Raw genomic sequence first — 25,009 nt, 5'->3', positions numbered from 1 at the left:
CATTTGGGCATCTTCTACAAGTCACCTGTTGGCACTCTAATGTATAAAATATTAGACTGAGGCACAGGCTAATGGCTTATGTATTGTCTGCATTAACACATTTCTATAAAACTTGAGAAAAAACAAACAAACTAATAAGGGTTTTAAGTTTTTTTGAATTCTATAAAAACAGTGAACATACTTTCGTTTCAGTGCTGGTCTCATCCTGTTTAGCCTCCATGATGTGGACTTGCATCATAGCTTTCACCTGCACTCACTCGCTGAGTTTATTTCACATAGGGGCAGTAGTAATTAATAGGGAATTCATGCAACGGTAATAAAAGTGAGATAAGGAGCCAAAGGATATCCTATGGGCAGACTGCAGGTTACGAGAAACTTGTGTGTAGTAAAGCTCCAATAGCTGACATCAATATTTTATTAGATTTTATTTTTAGAAATCAAAACTTTTAGAAGATTAATATTTCATCTTGGTGCCTCATGCAATCTCCCTCTGTACTACTCCACTGTAACGTCTCCTGAGGTCAAACATACTGGATCTTTAGGGATAACATATAGGGGAGAGCGGGGTATGTTGTCACACTTTTCACACCATCTAATATTTACTGAGCACCGTACATCACAATGGTACAAATGTCATACCAAATGAAAGAATGAAGTCTTGGCCAGAAGTTTTGAAATCATTACATCTTCATATCTTATCTCATTATGGAGCTGTAGACTGTTGAATAGAGAGTGTGCACTTGTGACAATTTGCCCCATCGTCAGGTAAGTTGTCACACAGGATTATCAAACAGTTACAACATTTAATTGTGAATATTGATTTCAATTTCAAATTGTTACCAGAACTAAAAGTAATCAATCAACAATCAAGCCTAGAGAATTTGGAAAATAAATAATTTAATTCAAAACAAAAATGTTTGCAGAGCACACATTAAGTGGGACAACCTCTTTCTTTGAACTTTAAAATCAAACGTTCTCTGGAGTGCAAATAGATCTATGGTAACTGAATGTAATGCTGCAGATAACTTTATTAAATGTGTAACTTCTTAACTAAACAGATGTGGTGTTTAAACACACTAATGCAACAATGTGCATTTTTGTACGACCTACATATGTATCTGACTAATCAGACATGTCTTTAGAGTCACAGTTCTGGCACACAAACTGCCTGGCCTGAGGTGCAAGCATCACAGGCCCATTTGTTGCATTTCACACACTTAAACCACGTCTTCTTTCGAATACTATATGAAAATGGGTCCACATAGAAGAGATGTCAGCGGCTTACGTCAAAATTCTTAGCTGTACTTCTGATTGATTTGTTCTTCAACTTCACCTGCCTGACTGCCTTTAACATTATGTCAGGTGGCGTACTGTCATTCTGTCTTCTGTTGATAATTTTCTTCATCATCAAAAGACACGTTATTGTCTCCTCTACTTTGTGCAAAGTTATCATTTTGAACATTCATAACTAATAAGGCTGGAATACATAAAATGTGAAGTGCAAATGTTTTACTTTTGCAAAAAAATAATACAATTGTGCTCACCTCAGACTAGAGTGACCGTGACCACATGTGAACATGAAGTTGAACATAGAAAAAGAAGTCACACAAAATGGCCATTTCATTTTTGACATAGGGCCTCTAGTGTTGGAGTTATGAGCAGTGCGACAACTTACACACGAGACGACCTACCCCGCTCTCCCTTATGGTATGAGATTCAGTCACACATTTTCTGGAAATGAGTGTGAATAAAGTAAAAACAAAGTACTCCAAAAATAGCAACACTTGTATATTATATACTTTTTTATTCATACTTCCAATCTCTACTTCACATGAACCAGAAAGCCACTTCCATCATCAGTCTCTATGAGGAAAAGTCACCGGCAAGTCAAAACCTACGCACAGCGCAGGTTGGTTTCTTTTGTCTGTCTGTGTGTGTGTGTGTGTGTGTGTGTGTGTGTGTGTGTGTGTGTGTGTGTGTGTATTTGCACACTGCAGATATACACAACATATACTTAGAGTATATTTATCTCATGTATAAATTTCACTAAAAGTCTCTCTAGAGATCAAAACATTTTCTAAAAAAACATACAGTAGAATTCTTTTTGAACAGATCTACACCAGGACATATTTTATCAAGACACACTCAAAGAAGAGCATTTGCTGTGAGTTTGATCAGTGGCCATTTTCAGAAGGTTGTGTGTGATTCCTACCGTGTGTGTTAACCAAGGCTGTTAGCGACGTGTTGTATGGGTGGCGTTGCACAAATGTCTCGCCGGCTCTGTGACAGCAAGGCAAATTCCAATTAATACAGCGCACAATTCATTTGTTGTTAGTGACAAAACGGTGGCATCCAGAACTCTCGGGGTCACCTTGGTTTCACAGCTGTGCAGCGATAGCAATCATACAATCATTCGTGTAACGCAGGTTACTTTTTGAGTGCACACTAGAAAAGAAAGACTAAATACAAAAATAAGCAAAACACAACAAACAGGTGTTATCTGTGAGAAATCGATTAGATTTGTTTAAGTCAAATTTGTTGGTGGCAATGACAATCATGGAGTTTTGAAGGGAATGATGAGAAAATACCTAATTTGCATAATTATTGAAATTGATGAACTTAAATTCAGGTCTGCTGTGACAGTTCCTTGGAGGCCCAAAGCCTGAATATGTAATTTGGACAGAGTTGATGTGGGTTTTACAGCAGTTCAATATTAAAACTCGTGTGTCACTATAAACGATTTCACAGTAAATACAATGTCAGTGTTCCAAGGGTGAAATCAGGTGTCAATAAAACCAGAGCTGGGTAGTAAAACCAACTAAATCTCACATGTGCCGTGTCTCCATCAAAACAGTAAGAGAATGTTTGTAATCTCTAAACAAACAAAAAATACTTCAAGCATCTGAAAAAGAAAAATCCATTTCATCATACACTTTGAAAAACAAACTCTTTAAAGCATTTCAATCACATTGTACCATCACATACACAAAGCACAGCTTCACTTTAATCTTTCAGCGTCGTCAGGATTGTGGAAGTGATTTCTATAAAACAGAAAACATTTCCAACCACTCACATTCCCATGGGTTATCATTACTCAGTGCTGTCTTCAAATGTAATATTCGCACACACACAGCAGTGGTCCAATCCTGAAGCTTTTCTGCTGTTTTCAATAAAGTCAGTCAGTAACACGCCATGCAGGCACACAGTAAAGATTCATTTTCCCTCATACAATTCACTCATGCTTGCCTTGCCCTGAAATATACAAGAAAGTTTCAGTCTTAGATTGCGCTTTGGGAAGTGACATTGAAAGATATTCACATGTAATCACATTAAATAGAATAATAGCCAAATATTATATTTGGGCAGAATAATACAATTTTTGAGCAGTAACAAACCAGCAGGATTAAAATCCAAAATTTCTAATGACTGATAGTTGTAAATCACCAGTGTGATTGTCAAATTAACTACAACACAAATTAGAAACATTTTCCTCAGCCCTGCATTCCCCTCTAAACTAAACTGCTGCCATTTATTTCTTTCATTCTTTACCTGAAAAGGCCTTAAAGTGCTTCACTTTCTCTTTTTTAAACAAAAGGAAGTATTTTTAATTTTTGGAAGTGCTTTCATCGCTGAAGTCTGTCTGCTGTCAGGGGTCTCTGTTGGCAAACTCTTAAGAGAGGCTCTTTCCCGCACCTGATCCATATAACATACATGACATACATGATAAATACTTCATTTAAAACAACATAATAATTTGTGAACGTACATTTCTAATTCTTTCTTTTGGTTCAATTTAGTTGCGTAAAGTTAATTCTCATGCTTTCATTGCATCCAAGACAGACACTTCAAATGGGGAAGGGAGAGTATAATATGGGTTGAACTAGCTGCATTTTAGAAAATATGCTTATTTGCTTTCTTATATGCTTTCTATCTGCAGGCTATATATGAAGCTACAGCCAGGAGATGCTTAGCTTAGCATAAAGAATAGAAAAAAAGGGAAAATTTAAAGATGGGCTCACACCTATGTTCCCAGTCAGTGCCCTTTCATATAAACAAACATTGTAAGAGATTGGAAAGGGCATTCTTTGCAGTTCAAATTGCAAAAGAAAAGGAGATGGATGTTCAAAATGCACACTGAATAGTAAGCATTCATTTGTCCACTGTAGAAATATCAATGTCTAAAGTCAAGAAAACGGTCTTGCTCGCAAATTTGAGTATAACATCAGTAATCTTTAAGCTATAGCTGGGTGATTTCAACATACTGGCCCATGTCAAGAGGATACTGAACAGAGGAACATAGGTACACTCCCGTCCCGAAAGCCAGGAGATGGTTATCTAAGCAAAAAGAGCGGAAACGGGGAAACGTCTTGCAAAGCTAGCTAGCTGGCTGCAGCTTCATATTTAATGTACAGACAAGAGTGGTAGCAATCATCTAACTTTTGGCAAGAAAGGGAATAAGTGAATTTCTCAAAATGTCAAACTATTCCTTTTAGCAAAGAGTTGTCAAGCCACTAATACGGTGACATGGACAAAGAGTTGCTCACAGAGGGCAGATGAAGGGTTCATCTCCAAAATGTTATATATCCATTTACATGAGAAAAATCATCAAGTTCATCATTCAATGTTAAAAATGTTTTTGCTCAAGTCTGTCTTCTTCTATTTGTCAACCATGGATTTAAGCTACATTTATTAATAGTTTAAATAACCAATTATTTTGTAAAAGTAGGCGTAACATTGTTTTCAAATGTTGGATATGTCATTTTGGAACAAAACTCTTCGATTGTAAACTGTACCCTGGTGGGGCTAATGCAAGGCGGCATCCAAATGCATTAGCATTAAAAAAGGCAGTCTGGCTGCAGGAGCCAGAAAAGAAAAATTAAGAAACATACAAGTGTGGAATGGTAAAAATGTCACACTTTACAGCACACACTTGTGCGCACACGCACGCATGCACGTACGCACGCACGCACGCACTCATACACACTCACACACATGCGCGAAGATAATCGCGCGAATGCAGAATCATACTTGCACACTGGACATGTCACAGACATATCTGGCATGCATTTTTAGAAGAAAACACTTTTGTTAGAAATTCTTTAACTGGTCTAGAGCTCTGATAATTTTTTTATGTACATAAATTAACAATAAATATAGGTAATGTTTATATATTTTGAAATATATATATTAAATAATGAAATATTCTTATATATTTCAAATATATTCATAGAATTCTTTCTAATTTGAAACATTTTTAAAGAGATATAGTCACAGTTTAGTAATAAAACATGTAAGAACACAGGTCTCCCTATTAGTCGGGCTGCAGCATCCCTTTATAAAAAGATGAATACAACTTATTCATCAAAGTCTGTCCTTTTTGCACAGGCTAATACATTCCACTTCATTAGCAGGATGAGGAATAATGCAATGTAAGGTAGCTAACACTGGCAGGGGCAACTGAATAAGTTAATTGTGTATAAGGGTAAAAATACTGGCCTAGGTCTCATGATTCTTCAGATTCTACTAATGGTCTGACAGGGAACCAGCCCTGACAAAGACCATACAGGCCAGGTTCAGACAAGGCAATAGGGACTGATCGGTGGAGCTAAGCTCCCAGCTGCATCACTTCTTTTCCTTTTTGGTTGTGGGACAATACTGTACTCTGATCACGCGGAGGTTTACTGAAGGGACGCTGCAGCGAGGACCTCTAGGGGACGATTGGTTTGGAACAGTCTAGAGAGTGTAGAAAGCCATTAAGACTCGAAAGGACCCCATGTTCTCTGACCCGATCTCTCCGCGTCTCCTGTTCTTCTTTTTTTTGACACACATAGACTGGAACTGGACCACGTTAACACTGACTGAGGGGATCTAGGTTGTCTAAATGCATGCAGTAGTTTTCCTTCTTTCTCTCTGCCACTGTCTGGTCGACATGGCTTACAGTAGGATGCACTTGGAAATAAAGAGAGTTGAAGGAAACGGTTATCCCACAGGGGTAGAGAAGGAGCAGGTCTTGCACCTTCCCACAATGCCTCAGTGATGTTGGGGACACCTCAGTTCCTGTGTGTGGTTGGGGCACTCCATGATTTCCTCCTCCTGGGGGTTTTAACCTCTGTGCGCTGGAGACGACTGTTCCCCTCTTTGTGTCTATTGGAGCAGCTCACTGTTGGTCCCACCTCCCCCCTCTGTCCTCTCTCTCTCTCTGTTGCTGCTGCCTGCATACTGGCTCACAAACAAAACAGGTCCTATATTGCACAGCATGCCCTCATGGCCTTCTGGTGATGTGTCAGTGATAGCGACTTCTCTTCTCTTCAGCCTCAGAGCTGTAGTCCCTTAAGCCAATGCCTCGCTGGAGGTTCAATAAAGAGTCCTTCATCTAAAGGTGAGAAACAACAGGAAATGCAAATGTTACATCATAGTGATATATTTCAAGTGACACTATGTTTTGCATAGAAATTCCTGAATCATATTGTGAGATGTTAACAGTACAGCAGGCAAGGGTAACAGGTTTTCCACTGCGAGTAGTGGCAATGGTGCATTGAGTTAATAAAACCACGAAACACTACACTTAGCAGAGGAGGTGTGATTTGTTTTTCGAGCTATGAAATATTGCTCTTGGCATACACGCTAGCCAGCTGTGTTGCTAACATAACAGTTGAACTTCTATAGTATATACGGTATTCTTTTTCTATCCAGACAATAAATGACAGCACACAAATAGATGCAAGGCTCCTGTCCATCATTTCTCCACCCAACACAACACAGAGTCCAGGGCTGGACTCAGTTAAATCAAGTTATATATAGACGCTTTCATCGGACGCGTTGCCAAGGTGATGCGCACGGCCCGAAGTTAACTTCTGTTCTGTTTGTTTATAACTGGGTTTGTGATTACTGGCTAATGTGGTGAGTGATATCCAGTACAGTGTTTCCCATACATTCATTTATTTGTGGCAGCCCTCTACATTAGCAGCGCTGACATATCGATTTTGGTTTTATTTTTATATATATTTTTTTAAATATTTAAGATGGGAAAATTTGTATTTGATTGCAGAGCTGCACGCTCATATTCGCTCAGCTCCCCCCCCCACCCCCACAAACACATTGACAGCAGACCAGTCTGTCTGTTGAATGGTTAGTATCATGAACACCGCTGCACAAATCCGTCCAACACGTGCTCGCCTCAATTACGCTGTCATTTTGTGGGAAACACTGCAAATCAGACAGGTCGGTAGAAAAACATTCTTGTCTCAAATCTTTCTTCGGCTGGTCTGGTAGTGTGACCTTATCACATTTCAGTTTGGCCTTTCATTTTCTTCGACTTGCAAGAAATACTAGCTAAGGTTATTTACTTGTTATGGATTGTTTGCGGAAGTCTGCTGGAAGTTAAGTGTGGGCCAGAGTAATGCACATGCGCAGTCCCGTTTGTTTATGTAGTTACCGTTGAAAGCGTCTACCGGTATATATACACCGTCTCCTAGTGACCCCATACAGAAGCAGGCAAATTCTCTGGGAGTTGGTAACAGTTGGAAACATCACTAACATCACACATCACAGTTCTGGCGTGATTTCGAAAATGTCTGTGTGTCTGAGTACCTGGTCGAGCAGCACTACTGACGACTTGATAATCTCCCTCCACTTCTGCAGCTCGGCGTCATGGTAACGCTGCTGTGCCTCGAGGAGCTGGGCCCACTCCATCTGAGTCTGAGGCAGTTTACTGGGAAACACACACACATTAGAAACATCAGGGTGCAGCCACTGAAGCATGATTTCCATTTTGAGGAACTGCCAGCAAACAGTTTGGTAAATTGTTTCAGTAAGCCCACAGCTATTCAGGGGTAATTTTAAGAGCTCAGTGTTTTCATGTCACACACGTCAACGGCCATATGGATATAGTTTAGTGTGTACGTTTAACAGTGTGTATGTCTGTAACTGTATGTATATATTTGTGTATGGTCGCCTTTTGGGCAGACAGCCAAATAACTACAGCAGAACTCCACTAAGTCTCACCTCTGCAGTGATAGGTAATGCTTTTTCCTATTCTAAAATATAAAATATAAATTATGCACCTTGAAATAAATGAGTTCTGCATCAATGATGGGTGGGGCAAATTTAAAAGTTGTGTGTACATTTGTGTGTGTGTACCTTTCATGAAGCCGCAGACCTTGCCAGGTTGTTAAGGACTGTGCAGAGTACTCCAGCATCCACAGCTTGTAAAACAGCATCATGTTGAGGAACACCAGCAGGACCAGGCTGAAGAAGGAAAAGAGGAGAGTCAACAAATGAGTCTTCCCCTTTGCATTGCATTAATTCACAATGGCCTTAAGTAGCTGATCAGTACATGACAATTACAAACTATGCTGGGATTACTTTTTAATATATGCATCTGGCTATACTGGCTAATCAGATAATGTACCTTAGACAGATCCTACGGATGGCAATGAAACGAGAGGAGAGAGAGATTACACTCAAGAGACTGACAATGAGTTATTTATAGGAAAGCAAAAAACAAAACAAAAACTCTCTGTTTTAATTTATGTGAGATGAGCATGTGATGAGCATGTGTATAAACACACAGGCATCTTTATATGACTGATTGTGCACTTGTGTATGTGTGTGATCAGTCGCGTACACAAAGCTGATGATGAGCAGCAGTTTGGAGACGCTGTAGAGCGCGATGCCTCCGGGCAGGTGGTGGTGTTCTGGACTCTGGTGTCTGGTTTGTGTGGAGCCTGCCACTTGTTTGATCCTTTGAATCACTTCCTCATCCGTCGGCGTGGTAACGGGGCTGAGCGCCTCGTCCAGATGTTGGCTGCGCATGTGGGGGAGGGGCCTCTTCTTCCGCCTCACCGTGGAGTTTTTCACCACCTTCGCCTTCGGTGACAGCTGGTGGGACTCGGTCAGGATCTCCTCCAGCTTGGACAGCTCTAACTCTGAGAGGGAAGAAGACAATTGTCACACATTCATACCACATCTCATCTAGAGACAAAGATTACTAACATTTGAAAACATTTACGGTAGTCTTTATGGATTCTCTGTTTGCTTAATTCTCTGTGATTTAAATTTCTGCTACATGACTACAATTATAATGTAAATCTCTATTCATTAACATTTAAGAATCATAAAATATTGTTATATATTTGTAAAAATATATGAATATATTTTCAGTAAGGAAATCACAACATATTATAATAATCAAAACCATACCTGTCAACATTGGGATTTGAAAATAAGGAAAATAAAAAAGGAAATTGTTAGCCCCCCTCCCCCCACCTGAGCACACTGAAAAAAGTTCTTATATACTCTTTATAATATTCTGAAATTAAATAAAAGTATTATGATAATTTCATACTATAGGCTATTAAGTATAATGTTTACATATTTCTTAAATTTATTCATTATTGGAACTAATAGGGAGACCTGTGTTATTATTATAATGTCACATGTAGTTTACCACTAGGCATAATATTAATTACAGCTGTTACATTTTTCTGGGTTGTTTTTATTCATTAAATCTTTGAGCAACAAGCACAGTCTACTTTGGTCTCTAATTTATTAATGCTAAGTACTACCTAGTCAATAATCATAAACATTCATGCAGAAGATTTACTGTATGCTGCAGTCTTTACTCGCACATTGTCAATCATTTATCTGGTTCATATGTATCTATTTTTAGAGGCATTTGCGAGTGAAATACGCTGCCGTTGTTCTTCTTCTTGTTTTATTGGCTGGTGCCGTTGACTTCCCACCACTGTTACAGCTAATATTCTACATACTGCCACCTGCTTCACCGGAGGGGATTGTAGCAAACATTTCAAAAATGTAAAGCGTTTTTTTATTTTTTTTTTTAGAAAGGTTGAAACAGGAGAATCCCAGCAAAAACGGGAGGGTTGACAGCTATGTTTAAAACAGACTAAAGTTTACCTAGATGGCGGAAGTTCTCTGCTAACCCGCTCCAAAAGTTTTTCTCTATGAAGCCCTTCACCAGTCCCCATGGCTGTTTCCTGTAGCGCAGCTCTGTTGATACCCTGGGAGTCAGACAGAGACGCATTCATACATATAGATAGACAGTCTTTCACAATAAGAAAACTGGAAATAAAAATAGGTAAAATATTACACTGAAAGCAAATTCAAAAGTAGCCTAAAGTTGTTAACAAATAAAACAGACAATCCAAAATAAAATCAGACAGGATATAAAAAAGACAGAATTACATGAACATAACACATCTCATTTGCCAGGTGTGAGCTGTGAGCATCTGACGTCTTACTCACCGTAACCGGCACTTGTTCTTGGCCACCCTTGTGAGCATGTAGCGGTTGAGAGTGTAGAAGTAATCGTGGTAGGGCACGTCATGTGTGATGACCTCAGCGTCGATGATGTAACACTCACTCTCCTGACTGGCTTTGTACAGAGTCTGATAAAAGACGGAATGTTTGGTTTAATTGATTGTTATTTTGAAGGCCACCTCAGTCACAGGAGGTATAAATAATAAGAAATGTGTCTGATGAACTAGAGTTGACCGTACCTGTGTCTCTGTGACTGTGGCTGTTTTGGGGGCCAGGGGGTTGGACAGCGAGATGGTGTACAGGATCTCTCTGGTCTGGTTCCCATCCTCTTCCTTCTTCCACGGGTGGTACACCACATCTACACAGCAAAATGATGAGATAGAGACATGAATGAATGAATGAATGAATGGAGCCTGCAGGGGAGCATATTCTCGGGTCAGAGGTCAACTGTAGAAGCCTCGGAAATACTCACCTGAGAATCGTCTCTGTTCCATGAAGTCACTCATGAACTGCGACTCTGTGAAGAGGATGTCATAGAGCTTGTCCACACTGAATTTGTAGACCTCATTGATGTACTGCCTGCCATTCAGATCATCGTGGAAGGCCTGTACTTCACCTACACATCCGACACAGACGCAAGATGACAAATGGGTTCAGAGTGGTGAAATCTATAAAACAGCAGACTACATTATGTATTTATGTTCATTCTGTTCAGTGTGGTTACCCTCATCGTGTGTTTCGGAGGAATCGCTGAGCTCAGTGGGGATGTCTTCATTGTCATTGAAGTCCAGAGATGGTGAGGGGACAGGACCACCAGGCCCGCTGGTATCAATGTTCTTCTCTTCCACCAACAGTGGTACAGCAAGCAGCTCGCCGTCTGGTAGGCAGTCTGCATACTCTTCTGCTGGGAGGTCAAACTGGGGAAAAGACAAATCAGTAGGCATCAATCACATATAATGTTTCCCTGTTTATCAAGGAAATATGTGTGTATAGTGTGTGTGTGTGTGTGTATGTGTGGGTATTAAAGCACAGTATACAACTTACTGCGATGGGTGTGTCATGGTTGCCTGGGCTGGGGATGGTGCTGTTTGGGATGACCTTCTTATGAAGCAGAGGAGGGCTCCCCTCGGGCTTGGCCTCGGCACTGCTCTTAGACAAGTTGTCATTGTTGATCTCATTCTCTTCATTGGGAATCTCTTCACTGAACCTGAAGGCACCAGCGACAGGCAAGAGCTTTACTCAGATCTACTCATCTCACATCATGTAAAACCTGTGTTAAGTTGTGTTTGCAGACTTTTTATGTTTTTTATGGACAGGCATTGTCAGTTTGAGTTCACCCAGAGATGTGTACGGGCTGCTGGATATAGGCAGAAGAGTATGTTGTCAAATTGTTCACATCACATACGTAACCCCGCATTTCCTCAAAGGCGAGCGGACAGAAAACATGAGTGCCCTGGAGACCAATCAGGTTCAAACTCTGTATTGATTTCACCTTGTAAATCCACTGAGGGTAAAATGTAAATGATGGAAGAGACGGAGCAGAGAGTGCTCTTTTTAAGCCTCCCGGTGAATGCAGCATTTAGAGTGTCACATCTTTTGCAGCCTTAAACGTTTTCCCTAGTTGCTCAGCAGAACCCATCCCCTCTGATAAAGCAAGGAAAAGCAAATGAAATGTATGGGGTTGATTGTTCTTATGTTGTATGTATGATGCTTTGGCAATGTTGTTGTTACACATTCATGCCAATAAAGCTAATTTGAATTTGATAAAGCAAGGAGTTTCACACAAATGCTGTGTAAAGTAGCAGACAGCTAATATTGGGATATCTAATTATTTTGTAATTTGGGTAATTAGGTCATCAACTGAAAATGCCTGTAGTGTTGGTAACCACAGTAACAGATGCTGCAGCATAAACAAACTCACCCCATAGTATTGAAGTCATCATCAGGGGGAACATAGTCCTCATCGTCACTGGTTAGGCCGAGCTCGTTGCCATAGCACTGATGAACAAAGTGCCACAGTTCCTTGGGGCACAGGGGCTGCAAGAGGCATCAACCAACCAAAGAAAAAAAATGAGACGACTCGAGGAGAAAACAAAACTGAGAGTAAAATGTGTGATAAAAAAGAGAGTGTTGTCTTCTCTGCAGGTCAGGCTAGCAGGTCAGATTTGCTTACCTTGTCCAGCAGTGCGTTCTGCCACAGTCTGAACATCATCATGTATGTCCTGTCCCTTGCTCCAAATGAGGTGAAAAAGTGCTGTGAACAATACATGGTAATTATAAACGAGTCTGGTTTAGCAGTGGATATGAATAGCACAAACTGTGGAATATAAAAGGGTCATTTCAGAGGAGCATGGATTAAAACCTTCAAATCTGGTTTTATTTGAATTTGAGACATATTTTGTGTAATTTTGCTGTAATGATGGGCATTAATATCTTGCCAACCATTCTCCAGTCACCAATTTGTGACAAGAACATGTGCTCCCTCTTGGCGGTAAAGATGAAATCATCAATCTCCCTGTTACCAGCCAGACTTTGTACCTCAAGGCGTACTGTCTGATTAAAAAACATATTCACTGTTCACTTAGGTACGCCTATGTTGGTTTCCACTCTGTGTAAGTTGTTGCTTATATAAACATCTGCATCCTTTACCTTCTCAGTGTCTGTGCAGACCTGGATGGCATTGGGAATGAGGCGGGCAGTCTTCTCTTTTGTCATTGAGCAGATGTCCTTTAGCCGCACTGTCAGCTACACACACACACACACACACACACACACACACACACACACACACACACAATTATACATACACACACACATGCATTATAGTTCCAAGTATAACCCAATACTGCCAGTTCATCAAAAACATGGGAATGCACAGAGGCACTGAGTGATAACAAGCATACCAGTGTTTCCCAGCGGAATATGTTGCTATAGAAACAGATCCAGTTCTCGGAGAGGTAGAGTCGTCCCTGCAGGAGGATGTCCCGTTGAAGAGCACAGGAGTAGTCTGGAACACAAATGTCACATAACTACCACCACACAAGATAAGTATGATGCTAAATTTCAAATTAAGTCACAGAGAAACTAAATCATTAAAATACAAGATTGCTAAATAATCATTAAAATTATGTTCATCAATAAATCAGACATTAGGACATGCTAATATCCATGAAACCTCACTGCAGTGCAATTTTGCACTCCGTTTGTGTTTATCTTTATCTTCGTTTTATTAAGATATGAACTTATCATTAACAAACGTAACAGTCAAAGTCACACTCTGAGCTCAGCCTAGAGCTTTATCATTCAAATAATGTCTTACAATGACAGTATTCATTGGAGAAAATCATGCAACAACAAATAAACCAAACTTGTGACATTAGGTGTTCATGGCACAGTGAGGTGTGAAGACAAGACTACTGGAAAAGTTCACTATCAGATTATAAATTCCTCAAAATAAGCAGAGGAAAGTGTCTGAAAACAGTATTTGTTACGTTATCAGTAATCTAGACCAGCGGTTCTTATAGTGGGGTCCAGGGACCCCCAGCGTACATTGAGGGAGTTCCAGGGGGCAAAAAGGGGAATCATTTATTTTTACTATAATTCAGTCCCTCCAGGATTTTACTATAACAACTATTAACACAAATTCAACAAATCCCAGTGAATTTAGCGGGACATGCAATTTTGAAGAATCACCTCAACTTTTCTGTAAACTTGACCTATCATTGCGGTTTCCCGCAAAACGTCATACGTCAGCTTGTCATCAGCTTTTTCCTTGTTTACAAGACGCAGCAGACATGTGTGATACTAAGGTCTCACATTTGACGACAAAAGGACTGTAAAAAAAAAAGTGTCCGGATCTTTACCAAAGCAGGGGTAAACTGTTCTACCAAATGTTTAGCATTGTGGCTGAACATGTCGAACGAGTCAAGTGCAAGCGCTGAAAGAACCAAGGTAAGTTGGTTTGAATATATGCAGGGTTAGGGTTAGTGTAAGGCATGCAAAATCCTGGAGGGACTGTTTAATGATTCAACTATAACTATAACGTATGACTATTTTGGTCACACTTTCTGAAATAAAACATCTTAAAGTCAAAATCCTATCAGATTGGCGATCCTGGGACAAAATCTTATCAAATAGGGGGGCGTGATCTAATTTGTTTGAGAACCACTGATCTAGACATATTAAAATCATGTCATGATGTTCCACACTTGGAATGTCCAATATTTGTTTGTATGTCTCCTGTCCGTTTCTGTCAGGATTAATCATTTTATAATTACAAACATCTTTGCTGCACCCTGCAAGTCCTCAAATGGCCCCTGTTTGTCCATGGTGTCAACTCACCCACAATGAGTCTCTCTGTGTCAGGGAGCTGCTTGAAGAGTTTCCTAAAGTCCTCATTGCGCTGCTTGTATGTCGGGCTCAGCACCTGCAGTGACAGGCAGAGTCAGAAACACCACACACACACAAACATACACAAACACTTCCAAAGCTCACACACGTCATGCTCTCAGACTCGCTCACTCACAAGTGCCGTCTCCGTCGGGCAGCCCAAGTTTTTTTTTTTGGTTTCCACGAGCATTTGAGATAACCTTGTTAAAACCCCCCACAGGTTTGACCAGGATGTCTGGTTCACTCTGATTATACCATGGCTTTAATTCTGTGGGTGATTTTGACAGGCACGAGAAACTGATGTATAGTGAATGACAAGCAAAGGTGTGTGGCCTGAATTATCTTTAAGGCTGAATCATTAATGATACTCAGTAAAAAAGAGATTTAAAGCGCAATTCCATAACATCAGCCCGCTGCAGATCATTCAATACACATGCAGCCGTAACTATGAGGATTTACAATAGAAGTCACATTCTCAGATTTGCATTACAGAGCAACATGTGTCTGACAATGAGGCTTTTGTTTAGTGACAAGGGGTAGGACAACTGATGCAAGCACAACTGTCGATTTTGATAATTAACCTGGTCAAACAAATGCTTTTTAGCACTGGGAGAGATATCCTGTTCAACATGATTCCACTCTCCTCTGCTTGGCTTCAGCAGACTTGATTATTTACAGAGAGAGGGCCTGTGATGTATAAAATCTCCAAATGTGTGCCAGAGTGAGAGCTCTCACTGTCGGTGCCAGATGCTTTTCTTCAACAGGAAAGCTTCAGGAAACAATAGCTGGCAATACAGTAACAAGAGGTAGATACTGAGACCAAAGAATACGATATTCCTTTGCATCAGGGCTGGTGGGAAAAGAACAGTTTGTTCATATTAAAAATCACTACATGTGCCTGCCTTGTAAAATCAAGACGCTGAAATACTGAAATTCTGTTTGGGAGTATCTGTTTCTGCTTCTCCTCGCCTTTGAGGGAGGTGAGGTGATGAGGAAAAATTGCTGTAAAAAAACAGTGACATCTCTTAAAGCCCTTACTAACTGCCTGGAATTGACTAATTAACTGCTTTCATAAAATCATGATGCTTCCTTTTTAAACCTTCATCATGGAGCAGAAACAGCCAAACACCCCAGTAATGTGATGAACACTATAAACAACAGGCCTCCATGAGCTCTGTGAGAATTCAAATAGCTATGACTCATACCCAGACCAGTTGTTTTCTTTAGTAGTGGGGAAATACCACAAAATGCTTACGGCAGCATACAGTAAAGCTTGCTACAAAGCCTTTTTGCCGACCTCACTCGTGTGACTTTACTTTGCCCAAAAAGAGTTCAGTAAATCTTTCTAAACCCCCAATATATATATATATTTTTTTACTTCTCAACATTTTGTTCACTCCTCTCCTTGAGGTTTTCAGCTTACAAGTGGAGGTTAACTTACAGCAGGGATCTCCTCAGTGTCCCACTCAGGGTCCTGAAGGTCTGTGGCAGCCAAGCCCCACTCCCAACCCCACTCCCCTCTAGCTGGACCCTGCAGAAGCCACCCTGCTAACGCCTCATCCAGCTCCAGCATGGCCTCCCAGTCCGACATCGTACAGTCCTCATACAACTCCATAATTACCGCGCCAGATCCTTTTTGGCGCCTGGACGGAAGCAAATTTTCCAAAACTGGGCCCCAGTGGGCTCTTCTGACGTTGGAGGACTTATCAGTTACAGAAGGCTTGGAAAATAAGAGCAGACAGAGCTTGTGAGTCCAGTGGTTTGGAAGCTGCAGTATCCGCCCCCTGTTTTGGGTGCTGCTCCCTTTTAGCGTTGAGCGGTGGACACGGCACACTCCAGCCACATGATCCTTGTCTAGCTCTGTCGTTCTCTGGCTCTCTCTCTCTCTCGTCCTTTCACACACACAGGGAGAAGAGTTATGGCCGTTGCCCTCTAGTAACCCCGGCCAACAAGTCCTTTATTATCATGCCAGTAGCTTTTCCTTTTTTCCTGCTTACTCCTCCTAGTAAGTGTACGAGCTGAGTGTGTGTGTGTGTGTGGTGCTGTCCAGGTCTGAGTGCCTTGTAATTACCCAGTTTATAACCAGCAAAGAATGAAGACAAGTTTACTTTGTGGAGAGGACGACTAATACAAACAAAATTTATGGCTGGGAAGAAAGAAGCTACAGTAAGAAAGAAAGAACAGGACTGAATCAAAGAGGGAAATTAGTGTCTTCAGTCTGGTGAATTCTGTGTTGAGTTCGTCTTGCTGTCCGACCAAGTGATAGTGTTACAGAGAACAGATGTGAGAATAACCTCCAGTTACCTCCGCCTGCAAAACAACACCATCAATCTTGACAGGGTCTGCAATGGGTTGCAGTCCAGAGCTTCGATCGCAGGGTGTTGTGGCCGTTTGTCTGTTTCATTTTATGTATGAAAAGCTGCTGGACTCCAAGGTATATTTGAAGGTGTTGAAGTTATCAAGGCGTCCCCTCTTTCGATACTGAGCTTATTCATGTACTCATGATAGTTGGTCACCCTCAGTTACTCTTAACAGGTAAGACAGACATTGTAGCTCCTATTTTAGCAGCGCTTAAAAAACTATTGGTGGTGCATGTCCTCCCACTATTCGTAACTAAAAATAGGAGGAGTGTATAATATATATAATATAAGGAGTCAAAAAGGTGGGCATGGTGATGGAGGTCCTAGAGCAATAAAAGAAACAGAACACCAGTGTGGCTACAGCTTGCATTTCATTGACTCCTGCTGAATGGAGCAAATGTATAGCCCACATTTGTGCACTGGAATTCAGCCATGACATCCACTTTTCCTCTGCTGTTATTTCCCAAATCCCCACTTGAACCAAACACTGAGGAGACAATCTGAAGCGCGAACAAACAGATGAGACTTGGAAAATAATCTTCAGTAGCAGGCCTCTTGGAAAACAGTGTTGATCATTCAGACACAGCAAGCCCTTACATCATGTGGATGAAATTTCATTGGCTAAAAATTGCAGCCGGATCACTCCTCGGAATGACTTGTTGAGAGCAGTCCTTTATTTCCCGCTCATTCAAATAATTTTCTCCAATAAATCAAGCAAAGAATAAGGCCATTGTGCCTGATGCTGCGTTCAGTGTTCAGGTGACGGCATGAGACTTGGGATGAGGTGGGACTGCGGATAAACAATGTTTATGGATATGGAGTTAACCATTAACTCGCTGGACAAACAGTAGGGGATGGGAGAGACTGGTACTGTCAACCAGGGTGGGGTTTTAGTGTTTTAAGAGGGGGTGAGGGCTAGAGGTGTGTGTGTCCATCCTGTTGCCAACAATCCCATTCTTTAACTATATGGGTGTGTATATCAAAGGCCTCTGCTGCATTGATCTATGCAGACATTAACAAAATCAATTTGTTCAAAGTCTAAAAGTCTCACTAAACTGCACTGTTTGACAGTGTTTTCCCTCTTGTTGCTAACTTCCTGGAGCCTGCGGGTATGGTTGCCACGGAAGCACGGCGACAAACTTGTGTAGATGCAAAGCGAATGAACGTGGCGCCATTAGAGGCCTGTTGCAGAAAGATGGCCACTGTGCGCATCTCTAACAGGCTCAGAACTCACATTAGGACGGATGGAGTTTTAATCACTGTGGTTTCAGTGCCATGGGTAGTCATCATTGCCATGTAGAGGTGCACACATACACAAACGCACACATTGTCCTACATGCAGGTACATCATGAGTACGACACCTACACATAACAGTCACAGCCAACTGCGTTAAAAGTACCAATCGGACATATTTCACATATTTATGGAACTTCAGTATTTGCTGCATGTGTTACGGTGAGTGTACAAGATGTCAGGAAACCAGCTCCAATACTGACTGAGATGACCATTTTTCTAAAGATAAATTCACCATTGATGAATCAATTGTGATAGTGAAATTCCACTCTCATTCACCCTGCCAACTCTACTTAGCAAAAAACATCTATCTACACAAACCATTTGGTCTGATTTTCAGATTTTTAATCCTTAGCACTTACTTAATTTAGTACTGAAAACCAGAAAAAAAGGATCTCAGTGTGGTTTGACGACACTTACTGCAAGCAATCGAGAAAACGTTATAAATAACTTGTATTGGAAGCAGGTGAAATGTTCTAAACTAGTTGGCACATTCACTTGTTTTAAAAAGGACTTTGTTGCTCTACATTTTTTTATTATCGTCAACAAATCCTATGAAAAGACCAAAACCAACGAGGTGTTAGTCCATCTCTCCATCCTTTCCAACTTTCTCACTCTATCTGTGGAACTTCGCTCCAAACCCACTGGCTGCTACTGAAGACATAAACCTTGGACCACACATCATTTTCATAAAGGCTAAGTCATTTTCTTAAACAGCTATGGTTTTAAGCAAATTTTACTCAAACTGTGTTAATCATTTATTTGTTGCGGACCTTTCAGCTCCGGATTAATACACGCTTGGCTAGTGTGCATTTCTGGGATCAGGATGTTGTATGTGGGACTGAGTCAAAAACAAACTGCAGTGTGTGTGTTCATGATAATGAAGGAACATGTCACCCAGGTCTATTGGGTTTTGGCTACACAGACAATACTTGTTAGTAGAATCAAGTCGCTGTTTTTGATCCTTTCGCAGGATTTGCAGGCAATAAAATATGCTTTAAGAAAATTAAATTTTGGGATTCAATAGATGATGCACTTTTTTTTGCAGTGCATTTAATGATGAGAGCAGATGGTCCTGCTGTCTTGTACACTTGATGTATACTGTGCTAGTAGCCAGGTGTATGTCATCTGTAAACATGTTTATATCTGTTAGACATGAAAGTGTGCAAGTTAGAGCAACATCAACTCTAGATTGTTACTTTCTAGATAGCAGGTCAGTAGAGGAAATGTGAGTGGCTTACTATAGCTGAGTGCATTAGAGAAGTATTTTAGGAAGCTGTCAGGACTTTTTGGACAAAGCCTCTTTTGAACTCAACATTTCTCCATCTTCCCGATCTGCTGGGAGGTCCCTGTATTTTCTTCTGACTGTGACCTTAACCCTAAAGCCTAAAGGTCCTAGCGTTCATATTTATTAGGACATGGACACAAAAACAGAGTCAGGCTGGAGGGAAACATGCCACCTAAAGCACCATGCTCCATTCCCCTGTTGTTCAAAGGCATTCAAGGCTCGTCCAGAGGCCCTTGTGATAGTTTGTGGATTTGTTTAGTACAGTGAGGAACTCAGTGGGCTTGTTACCACCTGTTGCGTACCAGATTTAGAAGCTTGAGTCGTGACAGGCCTTTAGTGAAATACAAATCCAGAACACTGGTCAATACAATTTTGAATAAATTAAATAAGACCACTAGCAAAGCATCATTCAGTAATTGAAACTATAGGGGGTTAGTTAGACAAACATTGAAGGTCTATTACAACATTGTCCGATTGTCAGAATCACTTCCTTCAAAGTGTGTCTTTGCTGTTAGGTGGTAACAACACCGACTGAAGTCAATGGAATGGAACAGGCAGGAGAGATCTTGTCATTCCACCGGTCTGATAACCAAGATATAGAGCGAGAGAGACAGGAAGATATCCAGGGTTGCACAAGAATACAAGTCATGCTTACTCTCAGGATGTGTTGTCTTTCATGCTGGGGAGAGAGGGGAAGAGTGTATACACAGGGAATAAAAAATAGAAAATAAATAAAACAACATAAAATGGGACCAACAAAGACATTTCTGGAGAAAGTAGGGTTTAACACAACAGAGAGGTGTAAAGTCCAACACTCATTCTGTGGATGTAATAAACAGGCATCTTTTCATTGTAAAAATTGGCTGCAATTAAATACTAGGGGGCTGTTCATCAACTGACCTCATGTAAAAGGATTATGGTGTGCTCAGAAATAGTGTTAGCACTCCATCTTGTGGTGCAATATAAAACTGCAACAATCAGGCTTTGATGAGTCTATGTACTGTGTACACTATGATGAAGAAATTTGGTTAAATGATCATATTTTATAGCCTACAGTAGTCTTCTCACTGCCTTGATTTCCTGCATCAGAAAGGTCCACCTGTTGCTCTTTAAACCCATACTAATCCCTGCCTGGAGGACTAGTAACCCACACTAGCTCCACTTAACCGGGTCAAGGACAGCAACCTTTGATCTTGTACACAGCACTCACCACTAAAACAACTCCGAGAGACTTCCAGGAGTCACCCTTATTACGTGAACTCACACCAGCACATATACACAACTACAAGAGACTATAATAATGTAAATAAAAACAAGGTGTTACTTACGTTGTACCAGCTTTGGCTCTTCTGTGGAGAGAAAAAGAGAGAGAGAGACAGAAGATTTATTTAACTCTGTGACGCTTGATCAAACCTCAGCAGACATACAGAGTGTGAGATGTGAAGGTCACACTGTACCTCGAACTCATTCCTGCCAGGAATTACAGTAAGTAAGTTATCAACAATATTTAAAAGCCAGTGACTGTCTGGTTTCAACTGTGCTTGATTTTAAATCTGAAAGTTCTGTTTCAGTTCTCGCAAATAATACATACATGTATATATATATCTATATATATATAGATATATATAGATGTAATATATATATATACTTAATAAGTGGAATGATTTCAGCTTATTAGCAGTGTTGTGAGAAGTGGGAAGCTAAGATGAGAAGGTGACTTATCATTTATCATTTATGTGTGCGCTCTTCACAAACAAACAATTGCAGTTTCATAACAACAGAGGGCAGCAGAGATATATCTTAATCATGACTATGACTGACAACATTTTCCAGCCACATGAACACAATTTCCGCTCTAACAGTCTAAGAGCAAAAGTCCCAGAGGGGAAACATGCAGGTGATCATTCAAACAAGGAAAGAAGGAAGACGGTATTCAGGGGGAAAGGAGGTAGAGAAGAGGGGTAAAAAGTGATATCCAGTGTCTGATTCCAGTGGTACAATAACTAAAAGCACCAAATTTTAGGTTAAAGCAACAAGGAATTCCAAAAATGAACTAGCAAAAAAGTCGTCCTATTACTGAGACATTTTTATGATGTGTTGTAATCGGACCTTTCCTAGCAAGACCACTGTTAAACATTACTGCATTTTGCATACTTGTCAATACTGATTATCATAATAAAACTGAAGAGAATGAATTTTGAACAGGGTTTAAACAAAAACGCCTAGTCATCTGAGTTTTCTCTGTCTGACAGGGTTTGGTGGTTATCTGGTGTGTGTGGTGTTAGCGGGCAGTGAGCAGGCCCGAGGCCTGGCTGTGACGATAGCTGAACTAATGTGGGCTAATCTGATCTGAAGGTGACAGAGAGACATAGAGAGGAATTACTCTGAGGCCCCTGTCAGGATAAGTTGTGTGTGAGTGTGTGTGTGTGCCACTGTGTTTGACTTTGTGTGACGGCACAAAAGGGAGTTTGCAAGATTTTGACAGCATTGTTTACATGGAGAGAGACTACTTATTGTGATTATATACATGCAGAGAGAGAGAGAGAGAGAGAGAGAGAGAGAGAGAGAGAGAGAGAGAGAGAGAGACTCCTCTCTGGAGCTATAGTGGTGGTATAGTGGGTATATATATATATATATATATATGTGTGTGTTCTATGGTTTAAATGTCATGGGACTGTGGATTACAGAAATTAGAACTTTTTTGCTGGATACACAGCTTCAGAAGAATTAGCTCTAAGTTAGAAAAATAAAAATGTCTCTCTGACAATCTCTTATAATACTTTGATGGCTGTCTTGTCGTCACAAAATGAATTAACAGAACTGTTTGAAAGTACTCATACAGAAGTGCAAGTGGCGGTAATAAACCCCACCGACCTGGCCTGTCACAGCAAACAAATACGAGGGTGGCATCAGATTTTAGATTACAACAGGCTTTAACTAATGCAGAGTCTCCAATAAAAATACATTTTAAAATAAAAAACTTCACACAGTTCACAAATCATTGTCCTTTCACATTAATTCAGGGGATGTAAAAGCATGGCAAAGGACAAGAGGGACTGAAACTATCAAAGGGGATCCTACAGTCGCACAGCTACAGAGGAAGTGGAGGGCCAGGGGATTTAATGGGGGCCAGCGGGGATTGTCAATGGGTCAAATGAAAACAAGAAGAAATGCTTACTTTAATCAGGTTTAGTCTGTCATACTGAAAGAAAATTAAAAGAGAAAACAAAACATTAACCAAAGCAGTGAGCAATATGAACACAAAGAAAAAGAAAATGGGAGATGAGAAGCTGAGGTCCAGTGGTTTTGGCTCATAAACAACTCTGAAGCACATAGCTGCCATTACAATGCGACTGCTTCAGAGGTCCGATGTTGAAAATGTCATTGTGCTACTAAATCTGACTCTCCATCTAGCTTGTATGTTCCATGAGAAGCCAGATTGATTATTGTTGTGTCGTGGTCACTTTCGCTGAATGCACTCTTTTATTTGGATTGCATTAGGGCTAGGGTGATCAAGCTCACGTTGCCGGGACGACCTCACGCCATGTCTGGGATCATGTGACCACTGCTGACCACAGAGGCTCACGTGGGGGTGCGTGGGGAGGGGATTCTAACAGTGTCTGGGCGGTGGTGGAGGCTTGGACTGTGGCAGGGAAATGAAAAGCGATGTAATCAATTGGGGTGTGTGTGTGTGTGTGTGTGTGTAAACATACATAAGCATAGCAGCAAACAGAGTACTGCTGCTGTTCACACCAACCTCCCTGTTTCTTTGTCTCCCTGTGTTTGACTGTCTATGACACTTGGACACAAATGAGACCCTATACACTGGCTCCCTATATACCCAGCAATACATTTATTTGAGTGACAAAATAAAGTGGGATGAAGTCTGAGAAGTAGCAAATTGGATGGATGAAGTGACAATATGGGCAATGCATTAAAATGGGACGCCAGCCTGCAGTTTATTCACAGGAAGGGAAGGGGGATTTTGGGCTTGTGGTGCGGGAATAAAAGAGCAGGAGGCATCCTCTCATGTGGCAACAGAGAGGCGGCTCAAATAATGATGTAGTCCTGAAGCTCTGGACTGGGCTGCTGGCAGGATTTTAAGAGTTAATCCCTCTGCAGCCAGGCAGTTACACAGCATGACAGATATAAAGCTCTCATTACCAAAATGTAACAACGGGATAAGTTTGTAAAGAGAGGGACGGGATACAGGCCAAAGTAGAAAAAGAGGAAAAGAGAAAGGACTTTAGACAGTGCACTATTTGCACTATTGTTTATTAGTAATTTGTACCAGAAACATTCCTTTTTATTTTTGGAATCTCACAAAATTTAAAAAAAATAAGGCTCCATGTCTCGATTATATGTTTGTATTTGCCTTTTAAAAATTAGTTTTTTTTAATTTCCCTACAAAAAAAGAGCAAATCCTGATCCTGGCTATATTTATATATAGTATGTATACCAAGCTTAATACAAATATTTGAAAATGTAATCAGGAATTTGCTACATTGCATATCACCAGAAATGAAAAGAAAGGAAAGGACAAGAGAGGAGAAAAAGTGAGTGCGGTTGTGTGGGGTTGTCTGTTTCATGAAATGTCCGTCCGCTATGATTGTGGGTGCAGATGGGGCTTGTAACGGTTGCACTTTGCACGGGAACAAGCTGGGTTCAGGGTGATGCATCGCAAACAGGGTTCGGACATTTCCACAGAGCGGCTCACAAGACAAGAGGTGGGGGGCTGAGGGAAGGTGGGCACAGAGATATTTGAAGAACAGAAAAAAGAGTAATGCTTACTTTGGAAAGTCGCTTGTGAGACTAGCATGCAATCAGGAGAAGAACAAAGAAAAATCAGATAGAAAAAATGAAAAGAAAAAAGAAATCAACCGCAAGAAGAAACAGCTGAAAGTACAAACAGAAGAGCTGAACAGTCATTATCAGATGGCACACATTATCATATGGCATGTAGCAGCAGCAGAGAGAGAGAAGGCGTGCACACTGTGCCGTGGAGACAAAAAATTATGAAAGAAAAAGAGACAAAAGAGTACAATGAGTGATTTAACACGTGAGGAGAGAATGAGAAGGTAAATGAAGACTGGAGTGACATGGTTTATTTCTAACATTTTGGAAGCTCAAACTGAGTGCAGAGCATGCAAAACATTAGAGCCACATACTTCTTCTGTGATATAACCGGAAAGATTCAACCCATCGCTGAGGTTAGTTGAAGGGGAGATGCAGATGATGGGGAGGACAGCAATTACAGCAACTCTTTTGTTTTTAGTCTTTTTCTATCAATGTCTATGGTTTCTTCAGTAACCGCTTGGGATGTCAATGGATGCAAGGACTCTACTCTTGTTCTCTTATTAACTCATCTATTAAGAGCTACTGTTAAGACAAAAAGCT

The 25,009-nt window shown here is 40.7% G+C and overlaps 1 protein-coding gene across 14 annotated transcripts in view; it reads right to left on the bottom strand.

Moving 5' to 3' along the window:
* Positions 1–1,775: 1,775 nt before the first annotated feature.
* gramd1bb (GRAM domain containing 1Bb) overlaps positions 1,776–25,009 on the bottom strand; it is a 91,977-nt gene continuing 68,743 nt past the window's right edge. For 13 of the 14 annotated variants that reach the window (XM_046073539.1, XM_046073537.1, XM_046073543.1 and 10 more), the window contains 17 exons: positions 20,941–20,961; positions 20,268–20,291; positions 14,623–14,707; positions 13,185–13,288; positions 12,931–13,026; positions 12,455–12,535; positions 12,203–12,318; positions 11,326–11,488; positions 11,006–11,198; positions 10,754–10,897; positions 10,521–10,639; positions 10,267–10,409; positions 9,919–10,022; positions 8,627–8,927; positions 8,140–8,247; positions 7,591–7,711; positions 1,776–6,373 (listed from right to left, as the gene is read on the bottom strand). In XM_046073539.1, the coding sequence (XP_045929495.1) occupies positions 6,284–6,373; positions 7,591–7,711; positions 8,140–8,247; positions 8,627–8,927; positions 9,919–10,022; positions 10,267–10,409; positions 10,521–10,639; positions 10,754–10,897; positions 11,006–11,198; positions 11,326–11,488; positions 12,203–12,318; positions 12,455–12,535; positions 12,931–13,026; positions 13,185–13,288; positions 14,623–14,707; positions 20,268–20,291; positions 20,941–20,961 (2,013 nt within the window). In that variant the 3' untranslated portion in view covers positions 1,776–6,283. The remainder of the gene's footprint in view (positions 6,374–7,590; positions 7,712–8,139; positions 8,248–8,626; positions 8,928–9,918; positions 10,023–10,266; positions 10,410–10,520; positions 10,640–10,753; positions 10,898–11,005; positions 11,199–11,325; positions 11,489–12,202; positions 12,319–12,454; positions 12,536–12,930; positions 13,027–13,184; positions 13,289–14,622; positions 14,708–20,267; positions 20,292–20,940; positions 20,962–25,009) is intronic. The other variant, XM_046073538.1, reaches the window with a different exon arrangement.

This window comes from Micropterus dolomieu, linkage group LG17 (genome assembly GCF_021292245.1).
Source record: "Micropterus dolomieu isolate WLL.071019.BEF.003 ecotype Adirondacks linkage group LG17, ASM2129224v1, whole genome shotgun sequence".
Classification (NCBI taxonomy): domain Eukaryota; kingdom Metazoa; phylum Chordata; class Actinopteri; order Centrarchiformes; family Centrarchidae; genus Micropterus; species Micropterus dolomieu.
The sequence above is the reverse complement of the archived record's forward strand: the minus strand, read 5'-3'. Positions and strand labels throughout refer to the sequence as shown.